We start from the raw sequence: 13,780 nt of genomic DNA on the forward strand, positions 1-13,780 counted from the left end.
GTATTAGAATCATAATTTTAATTAGACATGTTTAACAGAATGTAATTAAGTTTGTAAACATTGTTTGAATATTTATTACAACTCACATTCTACATTCTCAATTTGACTTTTTATATTCAAGAGCTGCTTAAGTGTTTAGGAAGATTATGCTTATTAGATTTGAAGGCCTACTTTAAGTGTTTTTCAAGAATATATCTTAAGTTTATGAATATGTTTAAAGTTTTAAGATAATTAACGTACTGAAATTTGTAAATAAGATTATTTAGGAAATGTTAATCTGTTAAATACATGAGTTAACTAACATTAATCAATGGCCAAAGTGAACACATTCTTACTTTGTTAACAATTAATTGATTTATAAATGAAACAAGACTCATGAGTTTAAAGGTTTTTTAAAAAGGTTTATAAATTTACAACTTTAAAATTCAGCAGTAATTTAAACCAAGAAGTCACTTCTACACATAGAGCATCCTTAAAGATTTTATCAGCTGCACCAGAAAAACTTGCAGGAGGAACCACCTTGAAGAACCCAACACAGGGAAATACTTCCCACCACGGTTACAGCAGGAATCGCTAACTCATGATTTTAAAAACTGAAATAATTTCAAAATTTACACTGAAGATAATACTACTTTGTTAACTAGCGGTATTATATTTAATAAGTTGCCTTCTATTTCCTAGTCTAGGAATAATCCCATGGGGGTTTCTTCTTTAATTTAGTAATGTATTGATTTTCTGATTCTGAATTCTCCTTGTTTTATCAGGATAAATTCTATTTAGTTATAAAGTATTATTCTTTGAATACATTACTGAAATCTCCTGTTTAGTGACACTTCTTACATCTAAGTGACTCACTAAAAACTGGCTTTTTCCTTCTTATAGCATTTTTAATTGGGTTTTATTATTAGAAATGAACAGAAGGCTTTCAGTTTTTCCTCATGCTTAAAATAGATTACAGTTACTTGGTTCTTTAAAGATTAGATTAAAACTCAGGTGGAATCTATACATGTCTTTGTACAGAAAAGTTTTATCTTTTCAACCAGTCTTTTCAAGTTTTCTATCCCAAAGCCAATTTTGATCATTTGTATTTTGCTAGGAAATCACCGTTTCCAAATCTACTGCAGATAGTCGTCTTCTCATTCTGTGTCCTATGTGTCCACTTTCCCATTTCAAATCTTCACTATTTCTGTTCTTTTCTGTTTCTGCTGATCTGCATTGTCAGCTAAAAAGCAGTATTTTTATCTTCTATGTGTTTCTGTTTCTTTTCCACTTCATTACTACTATCTCCTAAAATTTATTCTTTTTCTCTGGTTCCCTTATTATATTTCTAATGTTGAAGATGAGTAGCAGTTAACTTCATTTATTTTCTGCTAAACAACTAAGACATTTAAGATACTTTAATGAGTATATGTTTTCCAAAAAAGCTAGAGATCTTTGATTCTGAGTTTACTTTTTCATTGACTTTTAAGACTGTGATTTTACTTTTCATATTTTATTTGTTCCCAGATTGTCTACAAATGTATGTCTCAATTTCAAAGTAAATGTAAATATTTTGAAATTTTTTTCTGTTAAATTTTACTGAATTATTACCAGGGAATTTTGAGTGTGAAATCTTTACTTTTTAGAAACTAATGTTTTCATGTGGTCAATTCATCATTCATTTGTGTAAATGTGTCACAGATATATAAAAAATATTCTTCATACACATTTACTTTTAAATTAATGAATTGTACTATGTCCTCATTTTTGTTTACTAGATGTTTAATTCTGTAAGCAAGCATTTGAAAATCCTCTAATACAATGGGGTTTTATTCCCCAAGTATTTGTCCCTTTCTTAAAGCTTTGACTATGTATTTTTATTTGACACAATACTTAGCAAATACATTTACTAAAATGGTATGTTCTTCATAAGTAATGTCTTTTTAACCATACCCTGCTTAATTCCGAACAGGTGAAAGGAGATGGGCTCTAGTGTGCAAGCGGAAAGACCAAGTGACAGCAGGAGCAGCCTGGGCAGATAACATTCTGAAGGCAGGTAACCCTCTAGAGGCAAGTACTCTCCAGAAACAGGTAACTCTCTAGGAACAGGTAACCCCCTGGAGGCAGGTAACCCTCTGGGAACAGGTAACTCTGGAGGCAGGTAACTCTCTGGGAACAGGTAACCCTTTGGAGGCAGGTAACCCTCTGGGAACAGGTAACTCTGGAGGCAGGTAACTCTCTGGGAACAGGTAACTCTGGAGGCAGGTAACTCTCTGGGAACAGGTAACTCTGGAGGCAGGTAACTCTCTGGGAATAGGTGACCCCCTGGAGGCAGGTAACCCTCTGGGAACAGGTAACTCTGGAGGCAGGTAACTCTCCGGGAACAGGTAACCCTCTGAAGGCAGTAACCCTCGAAGTAGGTAATTCTCCGGAGGCAAGTAACCTTCCAGAAGCAGGTAACTCTCCAGAGGCTAGTAACCCTCTGGAGCAGATATATATGTGGTTCCTGGTATCCATCGGTAGGAGGTGGGATGTCTCTCCTGACACAAAATGACAGACTAGAATTTATGACAATACCTCACATGAATGTACTCTGTTGTGTCTAGATAGATTGATGAAGAGATCATTACAAACTTGCTTTTTAATATTTACCTAACTTTTGACCACCAAAAGCTCTTTCCGTTTTATAAAATATAAAAGCCTAACAAATACTAACTTCAAAAGTAATAATAAAAAAAGGCAAAACAGCATATAAAATTCTGCTCCACACATAAACCAAGGGGAGTTTTTAGTAGAGGAAATACATGCTCATTAAAAACAAAATAAAATTAAAAAATCAGTATCACTGGCTTCAGTACCTCTTCTTGAAGTCTGCTACTGGTAGTTAGATTCTCATTAGATAAAATGAACGAATGAAATAAAATGAGGAAAGAATACCCATCTAAACAAACTTACTTTAACATATCAATAACTAAAAATAATAAAAGATAACACGGGAACAAAGTAGTTAGCACAAAAACAAATTCCATCAACTAGAAAGAAAAATAAAGCATATTAGATTTTTAAAAGTCCTAATAGGAAATAACTGAAATACATAATTTTGTTTTACCTAAGTATCTATTGAAGAACTGAATCATTCTATAGCTTCTCTGAGACTTTTAAACATATATACCTACGTGTGGGTTTCATCAGTCACAAATTAGTGTACAAAACAAACTGTTAATTAACACAATCCTTTGGTCTACAATTCTTCCTTGAATGTCTCATGTATACTTAATGAACAAAATGAATAAGCTTAGGTTAAACTGATTAAATTTTAAAAGATTTAGAAAGAAGAAAATGCCTATGAACTAATATAAAACTAAATACACAACAAAATAGTAACATCTATATAATATCTAAAAGTAAGGTACGGTAAGAAATAGAAATAAAGCTCACCTTTTCCCAATTAAGAAAAGCTCTCAAGCAGTTCAGAACCTCTCCTTTAGCACGTTGCCTGGCAACTAACTGCATTGCTTTATTAATCACCGATTGAGAGAGAAATATATCATGCCACATGTTTGCAATAAACAAAGTTAATTTTTCAGACTCTGGAAAATCTATGAGAAATAAAATACAATAAATCTTTTATGTATGAGCAAGTGAATAAATTGCAAATTAAGAATATATTGTATTAATTTCACTGGTGCCTTGCAAGGCATCCTGCAATGGAGGAAGCTGTAAATGGGGAGCCCAGATGAGGCTCCAGTCACAGTCATTTCAAAAATCTGTTCTCGGCTGGGCGCAGTGGCTCACACCTGTAATCCCAGCACTTTGGGAGGCTGAGGCGGGAAGATCAGGAGGACAGGAGATCAAGACCATCCTGGCTAACACGGTGAAACCCCGTCTCTACTAAAAATACAAAAAATTAGCCAGGGGTGGTGGTGGGTGCCTGTAGTCCCGCTACTCGGGAGGCTGAGGCAGGAGGATGGCGTGAACCCGGGAGGTGGAGCTTGCAGTGAGCCGAGATCCCGCCACTGCACTCCAGCCTGGGCGACAGAGCGAGACTCTGTCTCAAAAAAAAAAGAAAAATCCATTCTCCAACTTCCTTGTTCTCAGAATTATTCCATTTGGTATGTGTCATTATAGGCAATTTTTATGCATTACATAGGTTTTACATTATATTACATAGGTTTTTATGCATTACATTTACTCATTGAACACATAAAGCTTCTGATTTGAAGAATTTTTTTAATAAATTCTAGGTGACAATTCTTTTGTTGTAAACACTTTCTCCTACATTCTGACTTTGTCTCTTTTTAAAAAATTAATTGAAGTGTAGTCTACAGACAATAAAATACACTCTTTTAAAGTTCAATGAATTTTGACAAATGATTAAATTCACAAAACCACCACAACAGTCAATACCATCATCCCAAAAGTTCTCTCGTTCTCGTGCTCTGCAGTGAATCACCTCACCCTAGATACAGAGAAGTCATGATCTATTGTCACTCTACATTAGTTTGCCTTTTCTCAAATATTTATTAGTGGATTTGTGTAGTATGCACTCTCTTCTGTCCGGCTTCCCTACTCAGCATGTTGGTCTCAACATTCATCCATGTTGACGCATACATTGGTAGTCTATTCCTTTGTATAGCCAAGTAGTATTTAATTGCCTGCTTGATATATCAAAATGTTTTCCATTCACTGGCTGATGGACATTTGTTTCCAGTTATGGGCTCCTATGAGTCAAGATGTTATATCCGTGTGCTAGTTTATGTAATGATGTAATGATCTAACTCTGTGTTTCTGCTGCATAAGTGCCTATGAGTAGAATTTCTGGGCCACAGGATAAATGAATGTTTTAATTTCATAAGAAGCTGTCAAGAGCCTTCCAAAGTAAAGATTTTTATCCTGTTTGCTGTACAATCACATCTTTTTAGTTTTCTTTGTTCTGCTTTATCTATCATTGACACACCTAAGAATAGGTAGCTCAAAGCATAAACTCACTGCACTAAACTTGATCTGTTAATTTCTGAATCCTATGTTTATCTGGTGACACTTCAGAGTAGAAACAAGACAAATAAATTATCTCCTTACAGAATATACAAGCTAGAGGAGCAGAGAGACAGCAAACAAAATATTTAATCTTTAAGAAGTGGTAAGTGCCATGAAGGCAAATAAAGAAAAATAAGGGATCCAGGATGACTAGGAAGGTATGTGAAAATGGAGTGAAACACAAGAGTTGAGGGAAACAGAGCAAGAAAGCTGTCAGCACAAAAGCTAGAGCTACGAATGGGCCTGTTGCGGTTGAGGAAGAATAAGAAATCCATTGTGGTCTTGGCCGAGCCCACACCCTGTTCCGTCCCACCACCCGCCAACTGCTGAATTTCATGTGTGTTTTTGTGATGTGACAATGGCCTGTCAGTCCCCCTGGACAACTGTACCTCCATATGAATGTAATCACCACAGAAATCCTAACATTCACTCCATAATGATTTGTTGAATAAATGACTGAAAGAGTAAACAAAGAAATGAAGTGGGTGAATGAAACACTTAGCAGCTTCATTCACAACAGTAAAAGTGATGGATATACTCAATTATCCTGATTGATAAGCCCCATAAACATGGTAGTCAGAGACTGTAAATGTTTAACACTGAGATAAGACTCATATGGTATTAGGTTTCATACGTATATCATCTGATTTAAAAATACTGATGATTTCATACAGCAAAGAATGATTCCCAATCTGATCCACTAGTAGGGATGGAAGAAACAGTAAAGAGAAAAGAGAATTACAGGACAACCCTCATATCACCATCTCCTTTTAGCTTTCTGTCATCTACTTCTTTTCATCAATTCCATCTTAAAGTTGCTACCCTTTCCACTTAGTGGTACAGCAGTTTGGCTTGTCACTTAAAGTATCCCTCCCATATTTTACAGCAACTATATCTAATTCTAAAGCAGCTGCCCAGGGCACACAACAAATACACAGTAATGAGAAATACTCATTTATTTACAAGTGGAAATATATGTGCTGATATAAGTAAGCCCTACTAAAGATCAGGTGCAGCTGGGTATAAAGCTATTCAATGGACAAAACATAACATTATTTTAAAAGACACACAGTAATCACAGAGCTGAAAATATAGACTCCAGTATAAGGGAAAAAGGCAATCATATATTTTCAATACAAAACTGTCACAATCTAAGCATACCTTCTTTAAGTAGGCTGTAGCAAAACAAGCGAGCTCTTTCCAAGTCTCCAAGTTGCCGACAAATACCCACATACACCCTGCAGAGGGCATGAATGTAATTGTGGTCCATAGATATCTTCTGAATTTTTAGTTCTGAGAGAATAGAGTGAAGCAAGCACTCTGCTAAATGCTGGATTGAAAAAAAAATTAAAATGGCAATGTACACTCATATTTATCTTTAGCCTACCAAAGATTATCTAAAAGTTACAAAACTTAAGTATCTATTGAAAAAATAAAACTTGCACTACATCAGAAGGTGGAGCACAGTAATAACTGGTAAGAACTTACCTAGCATGTAAGTCACGAGAATCGAGGTCGGGGCCATTGAAGAGATCCCCACACCTGTCTGTTTCCTACGGCTGGTAATGCTACAGATGCCAGAATGCAAGTCTCAAAAGACCTAGCTGCACACTGTCACTACCTCTGGCCAAATAAACCGTAATTTCTTGGGTTTTGCCTTATGTCATCTGTGTATGTGACTGCATGAAATACAGTATATAATTTTACTGTCATTCTTGTTTTCTAAACTCTAATTTACTCTACATACTGTTTAAATTTAAAATACTAAGTAACATTTTTTGTCCTAAGAGGAGCATTAAATAATTTGATACATGCATTCATTTCCTTTCAAAGTGACTTACAGAGCTCCTTATGCTTTCTGCAAGTAGGCAATCTAAAAAAATAAATATTTATGCCAAAATAACTCCAAGTAAATGCAGATAAGCACTAAGTGTGATCCATCTAGCACTAGAAGTCATCCATGCAAGGTTCCAGTGGATATTTAGAAAATATAGAACTATAAAAGTCCTAATAAACTACATATTTAAATTTAAAGTATCCCTTTTTTCCCTCTCTTGACACTAAGCACTTGTTCCTGTTTGATTTGTAACAAACACTCAAGGAAAAGAAAAATTATGTGATAAGTTGAAGCTTTGAAGAAAATAATTTTAAGCCTCTAAACATGCCAGGATCAAGTGGATATATGCAATTTTAGTCCCGACAGATACTTTAAAAAAAAAATGTTAAGTAATTTGATGAAGAGAAATGACCAAATCTCCAGTCTTTATCGTATTTTAAATTTGTAAAATGCTGGCTAGAAATAAAGTAATCATAATGTTTACATGGATAACTCTCATCCTTGCAGTAAAACCTTTGTCCATGGTCATCTACACATTTTGCTGACAGTAAACAGCATCTGTCTTTGAGGACATGTAATCCTTAATGCACTCAGAAAAGAGCAGCCACATACCTTTTTTGTTGTGCTAAATTCATAAACAACTTCTTTCTCTTGATCTCTCATTACAGGCTTTTTGGAGATATTTCCCACATATACATGACTACGAATGACAGGTAACAGATCAAAAGAAAACTCTGCAATTTTCTTCAGGGCATTAGCTATGGCTTTATCATGGGACTCCACAGTTTCTTTCGGGTTTAAAGGCAACTGTGAAACTGCACTGATGGCTGGACTAGAACAACTTCTTTCCGCATCTGTTGTTGCAATTTCAGCTGGAGGGAGGTTCCCTGGGAGGTTCTTGTGGATTCCTTCTGCAGTGACTCCCCTGGTTTCTGGTTCTGGGGACCCAGTGTCCAGGCGCAGTCTTTTAGCACTTCTCAGTGTAGACGCTGACAATGTTCTTTTCCCACCTGAATCCTGCTGAGTCCCCAAATCTCTTGACTTGTCTTGGTTACAGTCACCACCAGAGCTGCTCCCAGTTTTGACAAAAGCAGTTGCTGCTGAAGTGATAGTTTTGAATCCTATCATAGCACTGGCAGGTCCTGGTAAATTCTTACAGTCAGCAGATGGACCTCGTGTGAGTTGAATATTCCCTTTGAGGATGTTGAGGGTCCGGGCCCTGGCAGATAACTCTGGGTACATGGTGTCAAGGATTTTCACAGAATTCTCCTGAGGCCCTCCCACAGCAGCATGGCCAGATGCACAGGGTGGGAGTCGGCCAGGCACAGGAAGTGCGTGCTTCGGTGTGGCCGCACAGAACTGCAGAGGAGACGACACTACCCTCTCGCTGGCTGACACAGCAGATGGAGATGGAGAAGGATCTGGAGGAGAGGCACGTCTGGGGTCCTCTGGCCATGGAGACATGACAGGAGGCACTGGGGTTTCACATAAGGGAGAAATCTGGCCGACGGGAGAGGTTGGTGAGGAAGGACTAGAACTCGATATCAGTGGAGAGAGTGGCTGTGAAGTCCTTGGAGGTGTAGCTATCAGAGGAGCAAGCAGAGGTGGCAAAGGAGGCCCCACCTCTTGCCGTATTTTACTCAGAGTGTCAGGAGAGCAATCTGTAGGAGTGGATGTATCAGCATTTGCTAAAATGGTCTGACTTTGGCTTCTTTGAGTTTTTGTATTAGCTTTTTCCCCTGAAAATGACTGAGCAACTTCACTCTGATGAGTTTCAACTCTATTTGATGCTGAAGTTTTTACTGGCTTGTTTGACTGATCTTTGTTTGAAATCTTTGATCGATTCTTATTTTTGCCAGATGGCTCTAGTTTTGAGTTATAATATGTGTGATCAGACGCAACAATCTGAGTCTCAAAGTTTTGATCATATATTTGAGAACTAATCCATATACTAGGCTTAACGGGTCTATTTCGCAAACGACTTTTATCAAAGTTGGTGCTCTGACCAGTGCTTGAAACATCCTCTTGGGGACATGAAAGATTATTGCCACATGGAACCTCCTGAAATGCGGGGCCAGTGTGACTGGCTTCTGGGGACTTCTCAGCAGAAGTCACTGGGATGCAACCGGCTTCCAGCTCTCCTTGAGCCTGAGAAATAGGGATGTCTCCAGGAAAGTCACACAGTGTGACCTGGTCCACATGTGGCAGGACAGCTACGCCGCTGATAATTGTCCAGTTGTCCCCCTTTTCAATGACTAGATTCTGATCCTTATTTATAAGAACATTTATAACTTCTGAGGTCACTGTTGCTATCTGACACTGAAATGTTGTTTCGGCCTCGCAATTAGAACTTTGCTCTGCCGATGGCTCTGTTACAGAGTCAGAGCACAAGGCTGATGGCTCCACAGGTTCTGGCAGGACTTCTTTCCCACCATCGCTTTGCCCGCCTGCATCTGAACTGGCCTCTGGTCTGCTCTCAGTGTTTTCATTCTGAGGCCTACCGCCGATGCGAGAGCTGCCCTCAGTGTCCAAGGCAGCTATTTGTGGGACTGGCTCTGAAGCATGTGATGAGGAGCCAGTTGTTTCCCGAAATGGACTTTTCTCTCTTAAATTCTCAGTGGTCATGTTGTTATTTATATTTAAGAGCAGTAAACTGTCAGTGTCTTTACCATTGCAATCTTCAGCATTTGTTTGCAGTTCTTGCCTAATCTTGGTCAGAACCTCAGACAGAGTTTCCAAAGAACACTGAGTGAGCTGACTTGTATTTTTTAACAAATAATCATCTTCCTCTGATTCAATCCACTCTTCACAGGTTCCAAGTGTTTCCTCCTCACAGGGTTGCTTTCTGTATTTTTCTCCTGCTATTTCACTTGGCTTTAATTCTTTGTTCATTTCTTTATTTAGGGTTCCTTTACTAGAACATTCAGAAACAGAGTCCCCTGAACTATAATCCCCTAATTGACAGCTCTCAAGAAACATCACAACCTCTGATGTGGAAAGTCTATCTAGCTCAGAAAAAGTACTTATGTTAAAATCTTGCAGAGCTGACGTCAAATAACCTACCTCTAAGGAAGGTCTCACCTCAGCTACACCAGCATGTGTATCTCCTGAATTTTTCTGCGAGTCATCAGGAGCATCTTGCTGTTCGCTCCCCTCACTGCAGCTAAATGCCTCACTCTCCTCTACCTCAGTGTCCTCTCCCCCTTCTCGAATGCCTGTGTAACAATGTAAGGTACCAGGTAGGCTACTTTGGGAGGTATCCTGTGTCTCTCCTTCTTTTCGGCAAAATGCTGAAGAAAAAGTAGTGTCTGCAGTGCCAAAACATTCAAGCAAAGCACCACCGGGAGCCGTAGATTTCAACTTCCAAAGTCCATTAGCATTTTGTGATGTGCCAGTAGAATCATTTGCAACAGCCAGGGCCTCACCATCAGATCTCCCTGTGTCTCCACAGCTGGTTTTTTCAACAGAAATACCTCCTGACATGGTCACTTCTGTGGCTGAAAGCACCTCACTGCCATCTGTCCCACTGGAGTCCAGATCTGTGGCCTGAGGCTGCCTTTGCTTTTGCCTATCTCCCTGCACTGCAGCTTCTCTCACAATGTCTTGGTTTTGGACAAGGACGTTTTCAGAAGAGAAAGATACTATGCTATTTGTGGAACAATCAGAATTTTCTACTGGTGAAGAACTACCTGCACAATTGAAATCTAATTTTCTCCTAGAGGCAGAAACTTCTGGTGAAATGCTTTTCACAGCAGCCACCTCCCTGATATTTTGTGTTGTATCATCTCCTTCCCCAGCACATTCTGCTATAGTTGACATACCAGTTTTGTTGCCACTATTTTCTGTTACTAAGGTAGGCTCGTTTCTATGTGGCCTCAAGTGTTCCAATTTGGCACTCTGAACCTTTTCAGTTCTTGTCTGTTTTGTGATAACTGATACTTGATTAGGTAACACTGATGCAGTGGTCTTGAATTCTACAGGATTGTTATTTTCTTTAAGAAGATTAGGCTTGGGTGTTGGTCCTCTATTTTGTAGGGATGGCGCTGCCTTTTGTAACTGGCTAGTCTTTTGTTCATGTTCTGATTTAGCTCTCAGACTTTCTTCACCACCTTTCCTTAATAAATCACTATGGTGCCATGAAGTACTTTTAACAAAACCCAAACCACTCTTGATCAAGGCAGCCTGAGAACCTATTAATGATGTGAAATCTGGCTTATTTAGTGTGAGCTCAATTCTTGGATCTTGACTTTCACATTGCCCATCTTTTGTAGCTTTCATAAATACTGACCGAGGAAGTGAATGTATTTTGGTTAAGTCTTTTACTACTTTTGCATATTCTATACCACTGCTCTTCTGATCATTAAAATTAGATGCTCCCAATTCAGGGCTCAAGGCACGCAGGCTATTCTCCAAGGTGTTTCTTCCTATGGAACACTCCGGTGGCTCAGACTGCAGATGTAATGTGTTTAAAGTTTTAGTTTGTAATTTATGTTCTGAATGAGGCGGTTCAGTAGAGAAAACTTTAGTAGTAATATCTGGATCATTACCACAGTCTAACCTAGAAGAAGACTGGGGATTACTGCCAACAGACAATGCTACCAAGGTAGAAGACGAGGAAAAACTGGTTTCAAAGTCAAGCCCTGCTACATCCATTGCATCACCTGAGTCGTCATCTTCTGATTCAGGTGATTCTCCTAAAGAGAACCCTTGTGTATCTTCTTTTTCCTTTTCCAATTCTCTAGATAGTCCATGAAAATGGCCAGAAACTGTGATACAGTCTGGTTCAGAAGTGATTTCATTAATTCGTGTCCACTTAGTAAACTCTGATTTGGGTGATCCTATCATTTTGGACAATGGGGTTTTTCCTTCAGATTCCATGAGTTCATTTAATGGCCTTTTGCCAAGGTGAGAAGAACACAACTCGGACTTCCGAGGGGCAGCTTCCTTCTCTTGTGCAGGGCTGGCAGACAATCTCTCAATGCACAGACCTCGAGTGAGTTTATGAACAGTCTTCTCAGTTTGCACTGACTTATCCATTTCCCTAACCTCCATTTGTGTCTTTGTCTCGTGTAAAATGTCTCTTTTTCTATCACTCATGGATCGAGATGCTGTGGTCCAGTGTTTTTCACCAACTAAGGAGTGTGCGGCAGAAGATTCTCTCAGTGTTGCTGTGAAAGTCTCAAGTCCAGCAGTCGTCACTTTATTTACTTCCCATGTATTCAGAGCTTGGATAGCTTCATGTGATTTGGGCTTTTCCTCCCATGTACCACTTCCTTTATTTTTTCTCAATGAGCCAAAATAATTCTGTGATTCAGCTGTATCATCTTCTGAAATGGACTCAGCAGAATTTCTAAGCTGGACTGAGTCATTATCGCTGGAATCTGCATACTCTCCAAAGAAGGTTTCCTTAAAAAATATGAATTATACTTGTCAAACACTAATTCAACAGATTAACATGACTATCAATTACATGCATTATTTTTTAAAAGTACATGTTTCCTGAAGAATCTTTATAATCACATTTGAGCAGGGGCAGGCTAGAGCCTGGAATCTCTGTAGTGAGTGGGGAGTTCTCCAGCTTTGGTCCAACACTGTTCTGCTCTCTCCTTAAGGGTGCCCAGCAACCCACAGAGACATCTCCCCCAATAACAGACATGCTTCCAAGCGCCACACCCCACTCTACACAGGGTTATGTTTCTTCTCTTAACTTTCGAACATTCCTACTTGCACACTGTTACTTCCCCACCATCTAGTAACAAAGGCTCTGACCCAGGTTGCTGGTCTCTGGCTTCATAGCTCTCTATTTCTTCTCCCTCTGGTGTATCTGACTTGTGCCCGGTACAGCCTTGTACGGGGGGGAGGGGCGTTGTCTTGTGGGTATCTCCCACCACATATCTCCTCCCCAACATGTCCTCACGGAGTGCTGCAGTCTGACTGATGTCATCAACCACACCTGTGCTACCCTTACAACGCTCTCTCCCTCCCAGCCCGTTCTCTGGCCACCTCTGCTCCAGAACCTTTTCCTGACCCCCAACTCGTCCCCTCCTGAGTTAACTGCCTAGAGCATGTGGCCCACTTGGCTTGTGCTGACACCATCAACCACCTTGTCTCTATTCTGTTAGAGAACAGTGGACTGGTGAAGATAAACAGCTGCTGACATCAACTTGCTCCTACTGAAAGAATTCTTTCCTCTTTTGAACTCCAGAGTACCACCATCTCCTGGATTTCGTCTATTCTGCCCTTGTTTTCAATCTCCTTTCCTCAAACTTCTTCTACTTGTCACTTACATAGAGACAGCTCCCCAGGGTCCTGACTGGGAGTCCATCTTCTCCTCCTCTACACTCTTACTGGATGATATCACAGCGGCATGACTTCCGCTGCACTCAAACGCTGGCAGGTCCTGAACGTCTGTGCACCACCACAGCCTTCCTCCAGTACCTCGCTTGTGTATATGCATACCTCATATCTAACATTCTATACATTATTCTCCCAAACAGGGTCTCTTCTTATATTTGCTGTTTTTCAATATCTTGGACTCCTCCATCTCCCCTAACTGCCACATTTAAAATGTCACCAAATGCTGCTCATCTGACCTCATAACATTTTTCTAACCAGTTCCCACCTCTTTAACACCAATGCCACAACTTAGGTTCAGGTATCAAGAATTAAGTGAGCTGCGGCTGGGCGCAGTGGCTCACGCCTGTACTCCCAGCACTATGGGAGGCTGAAGTAGGCAGATCACAAGGTCAGGAGATCGAGACCATCCTGGCTAACACCATGAAACCACATCTCTACTGAAAATACAAAAAAACTAGCTGGGCATGGTGGCAGGCACCTGTAGTCCCACCTACTTGGGAGGCTGAGGCAGGAGAATGGTGTGAACCTGGGAGGCGGAGCTTGCAGTGAGCCAAGATTGTGCCACTGTGC

General features: G+C 39.6%; 1 protein-coding gene across 2 annotated transcripts in view; it reads right to left on the reverse strand.

Annotated features, from left to right (window-relative positions):
- ICE1 (interactor of little elongation complex ELL subunit 1) overlaps positions 1 to 13,780 on the reverse strand; it is a 73,053-nt gene that overhangs the window by 24,083 nt on the left and 35,190 nt on the right. For both annotated transcript variants that reach the window (XR_012092825.1, XM_007961161.3), the window contains 3 exons: positions 7,466 to 12,259; positions 6,178 to 6,346; positions 3,418 to 3,578 (listed from right to left, as the gene is read on the reverse strand). Coding sequence is in view for 1 of the 2 variants with exons in the window: in XM_007961161.3 (XP_007959352.3) it covers positions 3,418 to 3,578; positions 6,178 to 6,346; positions 7,466 to 12,259 (5,124 nt within the window). In the remaining variant the exon portion in view is untranslated. The remainder of the gene's footprint in view (positions 1 to 3,417; positions 3,579 to 6,177; positions 6,347 to 7,465; positions 12,260 to 13,780) is intronic.

This window comes from Chlorocebus sabaeus, chromosome 4 (assembly GCF_047675955.1).
Source record: "Chlorocebus sabaeus isolate Y175 chromosome 4, mChlSab1.0.hap1, whole genome shotgun sequence".
Classification (NCBI taxonomy): domain Eukaryota; kingdom Metazoa; phylum Chordata; class Mammalia; order Primates; family Cercopithecidae; genus Chlorocebus; species Chlorocebus sabaeus.